Here is a 20,243-nt window from a genome sequence, read left to right as displayed (position 1 = left end):
TGGCCACCAATATTGGAATAGGTGGAGAGGTGGAATATTGCGTCTGGGGACCAGCCCTCCCGTGTGAACATGGGACCCAACGGGTCCCACTTAGTCTAGTTTTTAGTTGTATTTGTGGTGGGCATAAATTAAACTAATGCCCCTGTCCCACTTAGGAAAACTGAACAGAAACCTCTGGAGACTTTGCGCCCCACCCAACGTTTCTGTGTGGTTCTTGGAGGTTCACGGAGGTTTCCATTACCTGCTTCCACTACCTGCAACCTCCGGCAACCACCTGCAACCTCCGGGAACCGCACGGAAACCTTGGGTGGGGCGCAAAGTCTCCAGAGGTTTCCGTTCAGGTTTCCTAAGTGGGACAGGGGCATAAGTCTCAAATTGTAACACCTCTACTTCATTAACATTGGTGGATTGAATGATGATCAACCTTATGATGATTCTCTTGTACCAGCTCCATGTCTTCACAGCCTTTTGCATCTGCTTGGATGTTGGGCTCTTGGCAATATTATTGCATTGGTCTTTCCACAAGTTGGAATGGGCTTCTAATGGTGATTGGTTCACTTTCCATTCGATGAAGGCCTCTTTATAGTTGTTATATGTCTTTACAGATGAAATAAGATAATAATAAATAATAAATCAATTAAAACATTCATGTTAATTAAACTAAAGTAGAAAACATTGGGGACCCTACTTAGGGCACTGCTAGTGATCAGATACAAAGTCTATCTTGGGACGTTACTAAATTCTGCTAGGCATAAGGTTGGAGCAGGTTACGTCAGATCAGCTGCCGATGCGATCAGACCTCGACCTAAATGAAACTGTGGGTATGGTTTACTTCTATGCATAAATGTATACTGGTGAGATTTCCAGAATTTTAACAGAGAGGCTTCCTGAACATAAACTGAACTGAACAGATAAACATTTGAGAATATCTGTCCAATTCGAGTTTTGCTCGGGATTCCAGCATCCGCAGTCTTTCGAGTCTCCAGATTGTTAGATTCTGTATTGTGTAATGATAAAGGATTAATTAATGATGATTAAAAAGGCCTTTAGTGAACACGGATTATAGTTATAAAATTTTATACAAATGTTGAAAGTGATGTTGTTTAATCTCAAACCCGGATTTTAAAACTGAATAAGATAAATTATGGAGGTATGAGGCACGAGCTATTGGCTGTTCTGGACTGAAATTAGGTGGCGATTCATTAAACATAGAAAAATAGAAAATAGGTGCAGGAGGAGGCCATTCGGCCCTTCGAGCCAAACCTGTAAATTGAGAATGCCATGGATTCTCGGTGCACTTCGGCAACTGTGCCTGTAAACCCTGTCTGTATTTAAAGCATGCTGGAACTGTGTAGTTGCAACACTCCATAATAAAACAGAATCAAATTAGTCTATATCTAACCACCAGATGGAGCCTGTGTGCTTTTGTGAAACTTTTCAATAGTGCATGCAAATATATTTCTCACCAGAAATCTATAATCCAGTCCTGTATATAATGCTCCTGTCTCACTTAGGCGATTTTTTAGATGACTACAGGCGACTAGGCTGTCACCACATGGTCGCCGGGGTGTCGCCTGTATGGTCATAAGTACTCCTCAGTCGCCCAAAGAATCGTAGCGTTTTTCTGGTCGCCGCTGGATTTTGAAATGTTTAAAACTTTTCAGCGACAGTTGGCTTGATGCCAATGAGCGTAGCTTGACTTCTCTTGACGTAGGTGCTGTCGTAGGTTATCGCCAGGATGATGTAGGTTGTCGCGGGTGGACGTAGGTTGTGGTATGTCGTAGGTGGACGTCCTAATGGGTCGCTGGTTGTCAGTTGCTTGCTGTGGCTGGACGTCAACTATGTGGTAGGTTGTTGCAGACGTTGTCGTAGACATTGTCGTGGGGAGGGGGGGGGGTCCAGTTTTTCGACAACCTGCTACGACTATAACAGTCGCCGACAAATATCGCCAAGTGGGACTGGCCCATTATGTTTTTCAATTCTTTGATTCAATGTCACTACCTTTCTTTCTATTCTTCTACTTATCAGCATGGATCATACTTGTTTGTATAAGAAGCAAAGGCAGAGAATTCTTTTAATGCAGGGTTTAGGAGCAAGGAGCAGATTTCAGGCTATTTGAAATTCGCTTTCATAATGTTTGAATTCCTGTTAACTTGATTGAATTATAATTGCTTGCAATTGCATCCAGCATCTGTTCTTCCACATCCAGAGGAACATTTACATTGTTCTGGAGTTATTAATGTTTCAGTTTGAATATTTTACCCTTGGCTACTGACAACAACAGATCACTTGTAACTTTTTTAATATTAATACACTAGATATTAATTTTATAACAGCCATCACACAGATCCTACTTCCTTCTGTACAGCATCTTTAAAATATGTGCAGGATATAAAATATATGCAGGAGCCTCAACATAGGTTAAATTAACACCTAGATATACAATGAGATATTAGGACATGAAGACCAATCATTCATTGAAAGAAGTTTCAACAGAACATTGAGGGAAGATATTCCAGAACTTTGTGACTTTGGCTGCTAAGTGACTATATGTGGAGAAGTGCAAGAGGTCGGGTTTGGAGAAGCAGAGCCTGAAAGGTTAAAGGATAATTGCAGTAAAGAGTCATGGCGGGATCTGAGTGCAAAGTCTTAAAATTGAGTCTTTAAAATGGAGAAACAATCTTAGCCAATAAGCACAAGAGTAAAAGTAGCCTGAGTGAGCAAAGGTTTGAGTGATCTCATTTTATTTTTATTTTATTTTACAAAAAATGTTAGTGTTTATCAAATCCTGGAATATTCTCTATTAGCTTTACCTAATAAAATTCATATCATTCAATTAATACTCAATTGTATTCTCAGAATTGCTTTGTGATCTTGTAAGTATTGAAATACTCACTAATCAAATGCTTCCACTTGAATCTAACGCTTCAGGCAGCATCTCTGGAGAAAAAGGACGGGTGACGTTTTGGGTCGGAACCTTTCTTCAGACTGAAAGTAAAGGGGAGGGAACCAGAGGTAGGTAAAGGCCAGAACAAATCAGGCCAGGGGAGAACCAGAACAAATCAGGGCTACCTCTAGTTCCCTCCACTCTACTTTCAGCCTGAAGAAGGGTCCCAACCGGAAATGTGACCCATCCTTATTTGCCAGAGATGCTACCTGACCTGCTGAGTTACTCCACCACTGTTTCTATCATCGGCATAAACCAGCATCTGCAGACCCTTTCTACACATATTACATACACCTACTTTTCTCATTTAAAACTATTTGGATACAATTCATTTAATGGAAGAATGGTCTCGACCTGAAACGTCCCCTTTCCTTCTCTCCAGAGATGCTGCCTGTCCAGCGTTACTCCAGCTGAGTACCACCACACATAATGTGTTTTTTCATAGGTGCCCAGTTCAACTTTTGCTTTAAACAAGCATTACTACATAATTAACTTTGAGTTTCCATTATTATTTTCATTTATAGTTGTTACCAAATTTTTCAGTATCATAACACATACACCATTAAGCCATCAGCAGCTTTGGACAACAGCATTGCATGTTTTGGAGGATTGTGATAGATTTATTTTCCCACATAGACAGAAAAATCTATGCACGCATCTCAGCAGCTTTCCAGCTGCACGATCCACAAGTATAGCTCGAGGCTAAACACCTGCAAGTCACTAGCTCTGATACTATGTGGCCACGGAGATTTCTTCAAAGAAAGAGTCTTCATCACACTTTTGTCATTATCTGTTTGTCTATCTGCAGTAGATACAAAGGGATGAACTTGTACTGTCCTCTTAGTAATTTGTTCTTTGTGTGCCTGAACTAGAAAACACAAACATTCTTTCTGCCTCTACAGAAAAGATTGTGTGTTTTTTGTTAAAATGCGATGTGGAAACAAAAGCTTTGGTGGTTTTAAATTTTGGTCAAAGCATTTATCTTTTGCTTCAGTGAACAAGGGCCATGAGCATTTGTTCATTTCTCCAGCTGTTTTTAATTCTTCTCTAAACACCATGGCTTCAATGACTTGTAGTTACCTCACATGCATCCGAGAGTTCTGTTATCAGCCAATGTGTTTTATCAGTTGCGAGCCACAGTTTGTGAGCAGACATCTGGGGAGTGAGATAAATGTATAACACAGCCACATCAGTGTCTGGAGAACTGATGAACGCACTTGGATGATTTGAACATCCGAATTCTGTTTTCTCATTGCTTGAAGGGACGGACTTTTGCCAGCCACTTCAATGCTTTCACAGCTGCTTTGGTCAAAGAGAAGCCACCAGTAGGTACTGCTGAAACGTAAAATTTCTCTGAAAACACATCTCTCGTTTTCCATTTTTTAAAGTGATTGGCCTAGAAAATTGGATTCTGTCATGCTCTTCCTTTTCAGTGTAACTGGATCTAAATCAATCGGTAGTGAAGAAATGGCAGTTGTATTGTTTATTGATGCGTTTAGTGCTGAGTTGGAACTTCAGTTGAATGTTTCTGGCTGTCTTTCAATGATCCTGTAGTCAGATATTTTGGTGATATATTTCTAGAAATTATATTGTATCCATTTCTGGTGCATTAAAACATGATCTACATTTAGCATTAATGCCCAAATGTGTCTCCACAGGAGATCATGAAGTCGGCCGATCTGCACATCTGAGGAAGACTCACAATTAAAAGTGCATTATTAAGTAATCACATTTTTTAGTTGTAGATGAATGTAGATGAATGAGATGACTCACAAGATACAGACTGAGTCGCACCAAGAATTGTCTCTGGGACACAGGGGTTCCAGAGATACTGTTGTCCTTTCATATGACATGGTTTAGCATCAATGCAAAGTCAACGTCCCAGGCCTATATTAAGTTAATGCCAAGTCATTTAAAACATCTGAAATAGATAATTCTGAAATAGATAATAGAAAATGTTGAACTATTGCATGTTAGCAGTATATATGCATTTAAATATAAACACAAAGAGTACATATATTAAGGTTCATGTATCCCAGTTTGCAGGAATTGTTTTCCACAAGCTTTTCCAAGCTTAGAAGCACATATTTTTCAACTGCATGGAGACGCATCTAGCCCTCAGCTCCAAGGATCTGGATTAGTATGAGAAGCTTTGGAATTTAAATCTTCCATCATAGAAATTTGCAATGTTATAGTGGGGATGGTAGAATGAATGTAGGGTGGATTTGGAGGATTTAGAGGAGACAATAATGATTTCACATGCCTACTGTAGGTAGTCAATGTTTCAGAAGTACAGTGGTGCAGTAACTAGTGCTGCTGCCTCGGCACCAATGGCCTAGGTTTAATCCTAATCTCTGGTGCTGTCAAAGAGGAATATGCACATTCTCCCCGTGGCTATATATTTTCCTCTGAGTGCTCCCGTTTACTCCAGATCCCAAAGGCACACAGGTAGGTTAATAGGTCACTGTAAATTACCCCCAGTGTGTAGGTGAGTGGTAAGATCTAGGGGTGTTTGTGGGGAATATGGGGAGAATAAAATTAGATCACTCTAGGAAAAAAAGATGCTTGATGGTCAGTGGAGACTTGGTGGGCCAAAGGGCCTGTTTCCATAGAGAGACACAAAAAACTGGAGTAATTTAGCGGGTCAGACGGCATCTCTGAAGAAAAGGAATAGATGAGGTTTTGGGTCGAGACCCTTCTTCAGACTGGCTATATCTACTTTGAAGAAGTTCTCCTTCTCTCTCTGATAAGAGTTCACCAACATCCTCTCTCGCTCCCCCCCCCCCCCCCCCCCCCCCCCCCCCGTGATTGCTCCTGCTCTCTGACTACGATCCACAAGGCCTGTTTCCTGTATGGCTCTGATTCTATAATTATGACACTGGATACTCTACAAAGTACTGTACTTTGATGGCTATAAAATGATTTTAGATGTCCTGAAAGGGAAAGGATGTATGCTATCCTTTCTTATACCCAACTATTTTAAAAGAAATGTTTTAATATTCTGCATTACTTTATAAAAAGTCTTACAACATTGGAATTTAGCTAACACAAGTCTTAGCCTCTTAGAGCTTTTCAATATTCATATTAATCTTTGTGACTGCTAAGCCCTTTCTGGAAAGATTATATATTTACTGAAAATATATTGAGAACAAGGCTAGCTTCAGCTATATCCTATATCTAAGAAACGGCTGATGTTTAATAACCTGACCTGGTATAAAAAACATCTTGCCCTGAGGAAAAGTGCATGCAGCAGTTAAATATTCCTTAGCAGGAGGAATCAAAATGCCAACTAAACATGTAAAAACAATCAAGTATTTAGATTATAGGCATACAGTTCATGCACCAATCAGAGATCGATCCTACAATTAAAAATTTTCATATGAATGATCGGGCATCTGGTTTTATGATATTTTATATAGATATGTCTTCAACAGTTCAAAGATTTATTCTTAGCTTCAACTAATCTAATTTATTCTCGAGAAACGTGAGGTATGAATCAATTATTTAAAACATGTAAATGTTAATTGGCCTTTTCTGTTATTAAATTCACCCACTTCGAGATTTTCTCTGGCTGTGAGTGGCCTAACATTGATCTAATGTTACAACTAAAAACCAAAAGCTCCAAGCAGTCTGAGGAAAAGAAACTGCTGTCTGACACCATGAGTCTGCCTGGAGCTGGCATGTGCCATCTTACCTGAAGGGCTGCTGCTCATGAATATCAGTTCAATAATGCACATTCTCATTAAAGAGTTGTTGGAAAATAACATAGCATACATCTCCAGTTTAAGATTTGGGAACCATTCCCTGCTTCTTCTCAGAATAACTAATTATTAAGTCTATTTTTGAAGCAAGCTATTAGAAAATCCCTTTTAAAATATTGTTTTTACTCCCGCTAACTCAAGTGGGCTTTGTAAGACATGTATTCATTAGTTGTAAACAGCATGTTACAGTTCCTTTTGTTGTGAAATAATCTGTTCACCAGTGTAAGCAGAGGTGTTAAAATTCCATGCAGGCATTTACTTGACAAATCAGCTCATTGTTTTAAACAAGGCTAATATCAGATGCATAGTGCAATGTGCTTGCCATAAAATAATGCAATGCAGTCACAGGTCTGGTGGGGGGAGGGGGGTAGGGAACAGGGTGAAGTCAGACATAGCTATAATGATAGGAGACTCAATAGTTACAGCGACAGACAGTAGATTCTGCGGCTTTAATTATGACTCCAGGATGGCGTGTTGCCTCTCTGGTGCCAGGGTTGAGGATTTCTGGGAGCGGCAGCAGGGCAATAGTTAGGAAAAGGGATGAGGTCCTGCAAAATGAATATAGGGAGTTAGGAAAGAGGTTAAAAAGCAGTGCCTCAAGGGTGGTAATCTCTGGAATAAGGCACATAAGGGATAGAATTGAAGGATTGGCCAGATGAATATGTGGCCCAGAAGCTAGTACATGTGTCAGGGATTGAGGTTTTTGGATCATTGGGATCTTTTCTGGGGCAGAGGTGACCTGTATAAGAGGGATGGGTTGCATCTGAACTGGAGTGGGACCAATATCCTGGTGGGCAGGTTTGCTAGTGCTACACATATGGGTTCAAACAAGATTTGCAGGGGGCGAAGTGGGAGAGAGCCCCAGCGCAGTTGAGAATTAGAGACAAATTCTGTATTCAGGACAAGTAGGATTAGTAGATATGACCGGCAAGCGCATGGCAAAGAGAGAGAGAGGAGTTGCATTTATTTCATTGCTAGAGGCTTAACATGTAAAGTAGATGATCTCAGGGTGAGGATTGGCTCAGGGGGATGGAAAGTGGCTAATGTTGTGCATTGTTTAAGAAGGGCAGCAAGGGCAAGCCAGGGAACTACAGGTTGATGAGCCTGATGTCAACGTTAGCGGTGGGAAAGTTGTTGGAGTGGATTCACAGGGACAGGACCTACCTGCATTTGGGTAGGTAAGGACTGATTAGAGATAATCGACATGGCTTTGTGCATGGAATTTTTGTTTCATGAATCTGGTTGAGTTTTTTTGAAGAAGTCACCAAGAGGATTAATCAGGGCAGGGCAGAGGACATTGTCATCCCACATGGTGGGCTAGTGTGGAAGGTTTGATCAAATGGAATCCAAGGAGAGGGTTTTTTTTGTTGTTGATTTTTTAACATTTTTTATTAGAAGTACAATAATGTGGTACCTTGTAGATACCTAATATATATTGTTGTTACATTTTATGTACAACTTATTTTTAAAACATTTTTTTTTTAGCAGTAAGAGGAAGAAAAGAAAGAGAATAGTAGAGAAATAGAGAAGTGCGTGATACCGAACAGTGAGGAGAAGGAAAGAAGAAAAGAGAGAAAATAGAGAGAGAAAAAGAGGTGATAGAAAACCGGGGACTGAAGGAGAAATAGCAATTTATTATTCTTGATCACCCTTCGCCCGATCCTGAAACAGTTAATTTCTACGGTTATGTTGCACCATATGCTTGTAATCCAAGGAGAGTAAACCAATTGCATTCAACATTGGCTTTAAGGAAGGCAACAAAATATAATGTTATAGTTTATTTTATTTATCTGCTTGGAAGTCTGTGATCAGTACTGTGTTGCAGGGGTCAGTGCTGGATTCACTGTTGTTTGTTATCAATTTGAATGACAATGTAGTTAACCATGATGATAAATTTGCTGTTGATACCAAAATTGATGGTATATGGGCAGGGTGCAAGGATACCTAGATTTCACAACAGAATCCAGATCAGTTGGGAAAGTGGACCAAGGAATGGCAAATTAAATTTAATTCTGACAAGTGTGAGGTGTTGTACTAACCTGGCTATCTCTGAGAATTGAGCACATCAAAAGGCAGCAATTCTGCTGTGGCTTTACTTTCAAAGCTTCATTGACTGGAGTCTCAGCTACAGGTATCATGCCTCATACCAGGTGAGGTCCTGCTAGCTTTGCCTTTCTCCCCTTGAGGCTCACCATTTCCATCTACCTCCTCTTGGAAATCTACCCTTTCCCTTCCACATGCCCTGAGTGCTGCCAAAATCACAGGTAATCCATTGGAAATAAATAAAAAAAATTATGGCTTTATAACATTACATTGATCATGTTTCATATCACATTAACACTGCATTTGAACCCCAGCAAGGATTTATGAGCTCAAGCAAAGACTCTGGAAACAGACCGGTGGAAGTTTGCATGCAGTACCAGGGGATAAAATAGGTCAGCATAGGAAGGTTATCTCTCAATCGTGACTTTTATTTAAATTGAGATGTTACAGAGTGTTCTTCCCTGGGGATTTAAAGATTCTAACCTAATCGCTAAAATTTTAGCTTAGATAAATCTCTCTTAATATCCATTTCTGCTGCACATTTTGTGCATCACTGGTCGGCCCTTCAGTGTTCACCACCTTTTTCTCTCCTGTTAGATGGAATTGGAGAGCTCAGTGATGGGGTGACCACTGATGATGGACACAAAGTGCTGGAGTAATTCAGTGGGTCAGCTAGCGAGATTCAGTTGGTCGGGATCTCTGGAGAACATGGATATGCGATGTTTTGGATAGTTTCCCTGGTCATGACCTCATAGAATAGAATAGAATAGAATAGAATAGAAACTTTAATTGCCACGCAACCAGGGTTGGTGGTATTTGGGTTCGGTACATGATGGTACACTGCTTTTGTTACATACCACTAATAACACAGATCACCGTAATAAGTGCATCCATACCACATCACAAATCACAAATCTCACCAACAATACATAGTGCAAAAGAACAAACAAAGACCATAGACAAGACACTGTATACATCAAAAGTCATATTATTGTCTGATTATTGGACGGAATTGAGAGTTCTTATTGCTGAGGGGAAGAAACTGTTTTTAAAGCGGGTGGTTTTAGTAGCAAGTGACCTGAGGCGCCTCCCCGAAGGGAGAGACTGAAAAAGGTGATTTGCTGGATGGGAGTGGTCCGAGATGATCTTTTTTGCCCGTTTTGAGGTACGTTGGAGATAACTGGAATGGATTGAGGGGAGGGGGGAGTTGATGATCCTGGAGGCCTTGGAGACAATGCGTTGTATTCTGTGTAGTGAGTGACTATCGGTGTTACCGTACCAGACTGTGATTGAGGAGGTGATGATGCTTTCAATGATTGATTGATAGAAACGGACCAGGAGGTGTTTATCGACTCTGAACTTTTTGAGCTGTCTGAGGAAATATAGGCGTTGTTGACCTTTCTTGATGACTTGGTCTGCATTGATGTGCCATTTTAGATTATTGGAGATATAGGTGCCTAGAAACTTAAATGAGTTTGTGGAGGTTATGGGTTGAGAGTTGACATGGACCGGGGGTTTGTGGTTTTGATTGCGTCTGAAATCTATGATGATTTCTAAGGTTTTTGAAGTATTAAGCTGGAGGTTGTTGTCTGCGCACCATTTGACTGCGCTATCGACTGTTAGATGGTATTGTGATTCTTTGTTGTCTGAGATAAGGCCAATTATTGTTGTGTCGTCTGCATATTAAAAATTTTTAACTGAGCTGCATTGGGCATTGAATACTGAGGCTGTAGTCATGAAGACCCTTGAAAGACTTGCTGGCCCAGCTGAAAAATATCACTAACCTGCTGGACCATCTGCAGTTTGCATACCCGACCAATAGATCTGTGGATGACGCAGTCAACCTGGGCCTGTACTTCATCCTCCAGCACCTAGACCGCCAGGGGACCTATGCGAGGATTTTGTTTGTTGATTTTAACTCTGCATTCAACACCATTGTGCAGTCCAAACTTTCCAAGTTGACTGTGCCTGAACCTCTCTGTCGGTGGTTCATTAGCTTCCTGACATAGAGGAAGCAGCATGTGAGGCTGGGAAAGCACATCTCGGACCCGCAAACCCTCAGCATAGGAGCACCACAAGGCTGCATACTCTCCCCTCTCCTCAACTCTATCTACACCAATGACTGCACCTCCACAGACTCCTCTGTCAAGCTTCTCATGTTTGCGGATGACACAACCCTGATTGGACTGATCCAGGATGGGGAGGAGTCTGCCTACATACAGGAAGTGACACAGCTGGTGACCTGGTGTCATCGCAACAACCTGGAGCTCAATGCTCTTAAGACAGTGGAATTGATTGTGGACTTTAGGAGAGCTCCCCCTCCCCTCACCCCACTCACCATCAACAACACCACAGTCACATCTGTGGAGTCTTTTAAGTTCCTGGGAACCATCATCTCCAAGGACCTTAAATGGGGGGCCACCATCGACTCCACAGTTTAAAAGGCACAACAGAGGATGTACTTCCTGCGGCAGCTGAGGAAGCGCAATCTGCCACCGGCAATGATGGTCCAATTCTATACGGCCATCATAGAGTCTGTTCTCACCTTCTCCATCATGGTCTGGTTTGGCTCAGCCACCAAGCACGACACTGGAGGCTGCAGCGAATCGTCCGATCAGCTGAGAAGGTTATTGGCTGCAACCTTCCCCCCATTGACGAACTGTACACTGCAAGGACCAGGAAGCGAGCGGGCAAGATCATCTCTGACCCCTCTCACCCTGGCCACAAACTCTTTGAATCACTTCCCTCTGGAAGGCGACTCCGGACTGTCAAAGCTGCCACAGCCAGATATAATAACAGCATTTTTCCACGAGTAGTAGCTCTACTCAATAACCAAAAATCTGTAGCCTCCCTTTGCTCTGGTATTTTATTTAATTCACATGCTTAATCGATAATGTTTTATTATTAATGTTTAATGTTTTATGTATCATTCCTAACTTTCACTGTATGTCATGTTGTCACTTGCGAGCGGAGCACCAAGACAAATTCTTTGTATGTGAATACTTGGCCAATAAACTTCATTGATTCATTCATTTATTCAGTAAATGCCATGTGAAAGACATTAATGTCACAGTCTAGCCCCATATTTGATATTTCATGGTCATCTGTACAGCAGTGGGCTCTTAATTTTTTTTGTGACTATCCAACAATTAACAAAGGTCACTTCCCAATACTATTGCACGTTAATCATGGGGGAAAAAAAGTCAACCATTAAAATAAATTTCTCCATGGCACGTGCAGAACAGCTGCATAAAGGAAAGATATTGGGATGTTAGCCTGTGTGTGTGTGTGTGTGTGTGTCTGTGTGTCTGTCAAAACTTATATTGTCTTAGACAGTGAACAGCGTTATCAGAGATTACAATGGGAAGTAGATCAATGCGGAAAGTGGGTTTTCTAAATAGCTTTCTAAATCATATAGTAAGAAAAGTTTGCACATAGAAATGCTTGGGCCAGTTTCTTGAGGAGGAAACATTCGAAAGATATGACCACCAGCAAATCTAACTCATTTTCCTTGATCTCCATCCCATTTGTCTTGTTTCACAACTTACACTTCCTTATCTCTGTATCTCCCTCTCCCCTGACTCAGTCTGAAGAAGGGTCTCGACCTGAAACATCACCCATTCCTTCTATCCAGAGATGCTGACTGTCCCACTGAGTTACTCCAGCATTTTGTTTTGCTGAGTTACTCAAGCAATATATCTTCAGTTTAAACCAGCATCTGTAGTTCCTCCCTACAACTAACCCAGATAAAATTGTTTTGGTGTTAACCTTCTCTATGAGAAATGGATACTAAGTGATCCACTTTCTAGGCTAATTTCTTGCAACTTGGCTATTGAAAATCACAAGTGAAGAACACTCTGGTAATTCAATGGGAATAAAAGTCAAGAGAGATGCAAAACCTGTCTTTGCTGGCCTACTTGGGTCCTGATGTTGCAACATCTCCAATTCCAAATACTCAGCCTTGTTTTTAAATCTCCACATCACAATCACAATCACAATCACAAATCCACTACCATCCCTGTAAATCCTCTGGTCCTTCAATCTCATCCCAAGAACTTTCCCTTTTTCCATCTCTGTGATCTGGTGCTTCTCTCTTATCAACACCGTCTCCACACCCAACCCGAACCTCTGCTGATTGAAACACATTCTGTGTGTGTTTTGTTTGAAGCTGTTTCTCGCTTTGATTGCATAACTATTGACTGCTCATTTATTCTCTAAGATCCATCACTCTGGAAATCCCACCCTGAACCCTTACAGCTCCTTCCTCTCCTGTAGTTCACTCCTCAAAATCTATCTCTTTGACAAAGAATGTTGGCATTCTCTATCACTGTGTTCCCTTGGCATGGCAGCTTGAAATGGGACTGAAGTGGAGTCTTCCCACTCACATCTTCCTGGAATATTTAGCAGGATGTCGGAACCTGGCATATTTGTGACCTGGCTTAGATATTGGTCCTTCCAGTGTTCATTAACAGCTGAAGGAGTGGTGTAGTTTCAATGGGATTTCTCTCCCAGGAACTATACAGATGATGGGCCAAGTGGTTGCATAGTAGTCTGAAGAAGGGTCTCGACCCGAAACATCCTAAGCCTTCGTTCCATAGATGCTGCCTCACCCGCTGAGTTTCTACAGCATTTTTGTCCAGCATCTGCAGTTCTTTCTTAGGCATAGTATTCTGAAATGGTTGTACAAAAGTGTACAAATCTGTGACTTGCAAGGAAAATGGTAACAAGTTAAATAGAAGAAATCATGTGCAATATTGTAACATTTATTTCCATTGTTTCCAATGAAGGTCACAGATATGATGCTCCAGGATGATTCCTATCCAGCTTGGGGCAAGACTGTTCGAGCCTTCTGGAGAAAGGGATATAACAGGATTGTCTTGTTCTGGTAAGTTTGAACTTTAATAGCCAATCAGACAGTTGTTATTTATAATTCCTTTTTATGATTCAATATAAAGATATTTCCTCTGGTGATCCAATTGAAGACCTATTAGTGTATTCATTTCAATCTAGTCAGCTGTTGTTGCACAGCTTGCAATGTTTTCAATGTTAATGCGATTATAAATTCCAACAGAACTTATACTAATTAGATTTTCTGCAATAAATCATTATTCCAAAGTTGCAAGTATTAAATTATTGTACCATTATAGATTTCTCAAACACGCTTTACACCAAAATGGAATTTGCTTTTACCATCATGAAAACTTAGCTGACACATTGATTTGCTGATTCTTATTGTACTCCAGGAAGAACTTGACCTTAATAACCATGTACTAAAATTAACTTTAATGCTAAGCTGTTTTTGATCTCGTAGCATCGATTTCAACCGCACGGTTTTACTTCGCAGTAAGTGCAGTAGGCTCTACTTGTAAGATTATTTGATCTTGTAACTCTACATGACAAGCAAGAGAAGCATACAAATTAATAATTGGCTGGAAGATGGAGAAGCTCCTCATTGCAGTAGTGGAAAACCCTTCTGGGAGTCTGATTTCCGGTCTTATAGCATATCGTATGGGGAATGCATCAATTTCCAAGGTGGAAGTCAGCAGTTAAGGGCCTGTCCCACTTACGTGTCCTTGGCACGCAAATTACGCAACCTCGTCGTCGCGAGGCGCACGGGCATCGTATGGCAGCGCGGGGCTGGTCCTACTGAGAAGCGAGGAGGGGTATGTAGTTGTGCGCAACATCATGCGGGGCTCTGAAAATTTTGTAGCGAACAAAATCTTCGCGCGCTAGCAGCCTGTCGTGGAACTGATGGCCAAAGCGGGACAGGCCCAAGACCCTGGCACCATGCAACGGCTCACCTTCAACAGCAGCAGAAGCAGGCAAACGATCGCCGAGCTCGGCCTGGGGCTCACGGCTGTTGCGATCCGAATCCTCCACCACTTCTACTCCTAGTGCGGGGCCAAGAAAACTGAAGATGGACACAAAATGCAGGAGTAACTCAGTGGGACCGGCAGCATTTCTGGAGAGAAGCAATGGGTGACGTTTCGGGTCAAGACCCTTCTTTCAGACTGAAGAAGAGTCACGACACGAAACATCATCCATTCCTTTTCTCCAGAGATGCTGCCGGTCCCGCTGAGTTACTCCTGCATTTTGTGTCCATCTTCAAATGACGTCACGCGCTCCAGACGGCTGTGCGGTCGAATGAAGTCGCGCGCGTCCTTCACGGGACCGTCTCGCCTCAACGCGACCACAAGGTCGCGTAATTAGCATGCCAAGGACACGTAAGTGGGGCAGGCCCTTTACCAAGTCTTCAAGAAACCTATATGATGCTGTAAGCAAATTGCGTATGATGGCCAGGATTGTACATCTGTTTTAGAACTTAACGCCACAGAACTAATCTTCAGCAGATTACTAATTTCCTGGTTCATCCAGGACTTCTCATTGGGTAAAACTAAAAATGTTATGGGGTTACACACTCACTAATATCTTTCTTTAAGAAGTCAGTGACTTATTCATGGCTTATTCATTCCGGTCCACTAATTAATCCTTGAGCATGGACCAGCTCACCAATTGAAAGCAGTGCCATAGCTGTTCCTCTTTCTCCCCTGACCAGCTCTTCATACTCCTCTTCACTGGTGCTGTGCTCTTCAGTCTCCTCTGCACGCAGGAAGCAGAAGCACAGTAAGGTGGTCAGATTTTCTAAAGAGTGAGGAAAAGATGGAGTTGTAGATGTTCCTGACAGTGGTATTTCAGTGCTCGCTTGTGTAGGGTCCTCTGATATTGAAGGTGATGCTTGATAGTAGTTCAGCAGATACTTCTTCATGCTAGTCCCCAGCGATGAGAAGGAAAGTCTCGGAGTACATAATTTCATGCTTGTTGACCGTGGTATGTAATTCCTCAAGTACTAGCTTGTGGTACGCCTCAGACAGGACATAGACTGCAGCCACGATGACTGTGGGGAACTCCTTCAGTGGGTAGAATGACACTACTTAACCATCAGATGTTACAGGCTGGGGGAAGCAGAAATGGAGAAAAGGGATGGGTGATATTTCAGGTCAGGACCCTTCAGACTGAAAATAGGGGGTGGGATGTGAAGAAAAGACCAGGACCGATTACTTCCAGGTGCTGTACTTGCATTAGAGCGGGGAGGGGGTGTCAGTCCACCAACTCTGTCGGATCCATCGGTCGATCATAAGGTCACCATGCATTTATATGGCTTAAAAGCCTGTTACCTACTGCTGTTGTTCTGGCTGCAGATTTCAGCTGTATAAGGTCATAACATGAGCGTACATATGTTCTCATGCATGCTGCCTGAAAAATATCACCTCGCTGTGGTGCCATCATGTAAAAAAAAGACAGGGAAATAGGCTATTCAGTATGTTGGGTTTACGCCAGCTCTTTGTGTAATCACAGCAATCCTGTTCCCCTGTGACTTATTTCCCTGGCATGCTATCAACTCCCCTCTGATTCTTCTGCCACCACCCAGGACAGACGGGTTATTTGCAGTTGCCAATTAACCTGTGGCACATCATGGGATGTGGGGAAAAACTTTATACAGACTGCAATCAATGTCAGGAGCGATTCCTGGTCAGCACTAACGGTTACGCATCCTGTCACCATGCATATCAGCATGCTCTGGGCGATTTTAGTAGGTCCTTAGAGGCTAAATCCTCATCCTCAGAGTGACTACAAGAAGCAGCCTCCAGTGCATCCCTTGACTCCAGAATGACATAATGTTGACACTCCTTAATCATTGTGATATGTCTGTACAGCTGAATGCATATGAACAAGGATATAAAATTAATAATATAAAATATACCTATGGGCCTACATAAATTAGAGTTTCAACTTCAAAACAATTCAAAGGAATTGCAGAGAACACCGACAACATTATGGAAAAATAATATTTTAATTGCATCAATTTACAAATGCCATTTAGTTTATTTGTTTCTGAGGAAAGCAACAAACTATTACAAAAATGTTTATACATTTGTGAAAAACATAAAATCATGCAATTAAATCACGTCTGTGGGGTGTTTTAACTCAATAATCACTATTTTATTTTCTCTTGTTACACAACAGTTTATTACTCCAATTCAGGGATTTGTTTGCAGTGCCTTCTGTAGATATGGGGGACAAATAGCAAAATCCTGAAGTGGCCAAGATGTAAATCAGAGTCCCCAAGAATATCTGAGATAGGGAGCAGAAACCTCCATGTATGAATAAGATGGAGAATAAAAGCATGGAGTGGGAGCCGGTTGTATGATCTGGCCCAGAGTAGTGAAGCCCTGATATCATACACAATAATCACAATGTAGGAGGTGTCTTAAATACACTAGTAATAAATAGTGGCAGATTTGCACTATTCTGGGCCTGGAGTTCAGACTTTTACAGGTGAATTGGATGAATTGTGCCTTATGGTCATATTTCTGCTGGTTCTTTGGCAGATGATGTCCAATTAGGCTGTGAAGCCAATTAGAGTTTACTTTCTGTTTTTAGTAGGGGAAGTAAACTGTTACTTCCCTTCAATTTCTGATGCCATGTCTTAAACAAAGAGAAACTTGCTTCCTTTACATTGAAAAGCACCATTTCTTGGCAAGGTGTCAGGGTTGGTAAATGAGGATGCTCTATAAATGGATCTGAGAAACAAATAGCATGGAAACAGGCCCCTTCAGCCCACCACGGCCATGCCAACCATCAAGCACCCATTTACACTGATCTCATGTTATTCTCCACACCATCCCATTAACTCACTGCCCCACCCCCCCACCAGATTCTACCACCCACCTATACTAAGTGCAGTTTACAGTAACTAACTAACCTGCTAAGCAGCACATCATTGGAATTTGGGAGGAAACCTGAACATCTGGAGGATGCAGGGAGAACATGCATACTTAACACAGACAATTGTCAAAGGGGATTGAACCTGGGGTTGTGGAGCTGTGAGGCAACATCTCTACCAGCTGTGCCAATATGTTGCCCTAAATTGTTCAATAAACTCCCATGTGGTAGACATTGAAAAAAAACTGAATTCCACAACAAGAACCAAGTGACAGAAAACAAAGAAATATATTGAATATCTGTTTTTTGGACTGGATTGGAGATATAAAGTTCTGTACCAAGACTCCTGTTGTTTCTGTTAGACATTGGTGCTTGAGCTTGGGTGCACAAGACATAATTTCAAAATTTACAATGGACACAAAACATGAAAGTGTAAATAATAGAGAAAGCCTTTAGACATCAGACTGAGGCACAAGTGACTGCAGATGTTGGAACCTGGAGCAAAAAACTATAACTCACAGGCATGAGCATTGAAATCTCCAATTTCAGGTTATGAGCGCCCCCTGTTCATTTTCTCTCTCCTCCACACAGGTCCTCTCACATGCACCCTCTTCCATTATAGGCCCCCTCTGAAAGAACAGCGGATTACATCCGTGAAATGTACAATCAGAACAAAGTTAGAAAAATTGCCATACATCAGTAAAGTATATATTAACCTTTATTTAATGCAATGTAGGCAAAGTATTTGAATGAAAGGGAAAATAACAGTTTATTCAATATTCACATAATCCAAAATGTTGGAAGATCTATGTTTCCGTGGGACATCGTGATGCAGGGTCTCAATTTGAAATTATGACTTAAGGGCCTGTCCCACGAGCATGCGACTCCATGCGGTAAGCGCGACCTAAAGGGCCGGTCCCACCAGCATGCGCCTGCATGCGGCAAGCGCGACCTAACGTGGTCGCTTGAACCGTACGGCCTCACGGGGCCGGTCCCACTTCAATCGCCGGAGCCGTATGGAGTTGTGCGGAGCTGGTCCCATCATCGCGCGGGGCTCCGAAAAACTGACCGTGTTAAAAAATTCTGCGCGGCAACGGCCTGCCGGCCCGCAGCCGCCTCGACGCCATACGTCACACGCGAACTTCCCGCGGACTTCGCTCAAACTTCATGCCAATCACTCGACCTCCGCGCGGCCCCCACTTCTGGTTTGGTCGCGCTTGCCGCATGCAGGCGCATCGCATGCTGGTGGGACCGGCCCTTTAGGTCGCACTTGTCGCATGGAGTCGCGTGCTCGTGGGACAGGCCCTTAATACCTGTTGCCTGAGTTCTTTCTGCATTCTGTTTTTTGTTCTAAATTCCAACAACTGCCATCTCTTTTGCCTTTGTATATTCTATAGTTCCTGTAGAAAGAAGAGTCATTGATATATTGTTTGTTGGAGCAAAGTGATGTAGAAGTTGAGGTATTGGGTTAGCAGCCAGAGGTCTGAGGTATTGATCCAAAGACGCGAGTTTGAATCCCATCGTGGTTATAGTGGAATTTAAATTCAAATATTTAGGTTAACATGGAATTGCTGCTAGTATTAGTCATTGTGACCATGTCATCCAATTCACTTATGTTGTTTAAGGAAATAAATTTGTCATCCTTATCCAATCTGGTCATCTCTGGCTCCAGACCCATCAAGTAGTTGAATCTTAACTGCTTTCTTAGTCCAAAAGCAATTAGCAATGGACAATAAACATTAGCATTTCCAGTCATTTGAAGGCATAAATACAACTCCCAAAATTGTAAGATATCTGAACATCTCTACAGCAAATGAATTGCTTTTAAAATGTATTGTTGTCTGTCCCTTTTTCCTGTAATGCAACAATTTACTCACAAGATATCAACAAACAGGAATGACATATGTGGCTAGACTACTTTGTTGATTGTTAAATATTGTACAGGATGTTGACAAAATTCCACAGGTCCTCTTCAAACAATCACAAGGTATTTTAATGCTTTTCTGAGGAAAGAAGATGCATTGGTTTAATATATCATCCCAAATGCGACACATCAATGTACTCAGGAATGCCGCTGTCTCTTTAGACTTTACAGAAGCAAATTGACCTACAAAGCTGTATGTCTATGGAGTGTGGGAAGAAAATGGAGCAGCCGGAGAAAGCCTATGCAGTCACAGGGGGAACGTGCAAACTCCACACAGACAGCACCCGTAGTCAGGATCTAACCCGGGACTCTGGCACTGTAAGGCAGCAACTCTACTGCTCAACCACTGTGCCTCTCCTGAGTGGAAATTTCTCATGACCTCCTGACTCAGAAGTGAGAGTGCTGGAAATATACCAAAATTGGCATCTTTTTTTTGGTATCTATGATTTCATGTTTTACTTAAAGTGATGAAAGGTTGGGGAGGTTTTTTTTTTTTTGCATGTGCATTTATTATTTGGAAATTAGTTTACATATCCTTGATATTTTCACCTTGGATTAATACCTCAAGAAATGATGTTTGCTGCCTCCAGTGATGAAGACAGAAGAATGTGATGAGAATGAACAAAACTCACCAGATCAACAAAGCAAATAACTCATCAGTATTACAGTAGGATTCAATTGTTGTAGTGATCTTGGACGGGACAGAGATTCAACTCCCATCCCTAGCAATCATGTAACATGGTGGTGAATGCACTTTGAATGCTTTGGAAACTAATTTAATGATTTCAAATTTCAAAGTTCATTGCAATATACATATGCTACAGCTTTGCATGCTTACCATGTA

The 20,243-nt window shown here is 41.7% G+C and overlaps 1 protein-coding gene across 4 annotated transcripts in view; it reads left to right on the top strand.

Moving 5' to 3' along the window:
• The window catches only part of tmem117 (transmembrane protein 117), a 276,064-nt gene that overhangs the window by 194,471 nt on the left and 61,350 nt on the right, over nt 1–20,243 (top strand). For all 4 annotated transcript variants that reach the window (XM_033038139.1, XM_033038141.1, XM_033038140.1 and 1 more), the window contains exon 5: nt 13,539–13,636. In XM_033038139.1, coding sequence (XP_032894030.1) covers nt 13,539–13,636 — 98 coding nt within the window. The remainder of the gene's footprint in view (nt 1–13,538; nt 13,637–20,243) is intronic.

Source organism: Amblyraja radiata, chromosome 19 (assembly GCF_010909765.2).
Source record: "Amblyraja radiata isolate CabotCenter1 chromosome 19, sAmbRad1.1.pri, whole genome shotgun sequence".
Classification (NCBI taxonomy): Eukaryota; Metazoa; Chordata; class Chondrichthyes; order Rajiformes; family Rajidae; genus Amblyraja; species Amblyraja radiata.
Note: the sequence above shows the minus strand (reverse complement) of the source record. Positions and strands in the feature narration are given on the sequence as shown.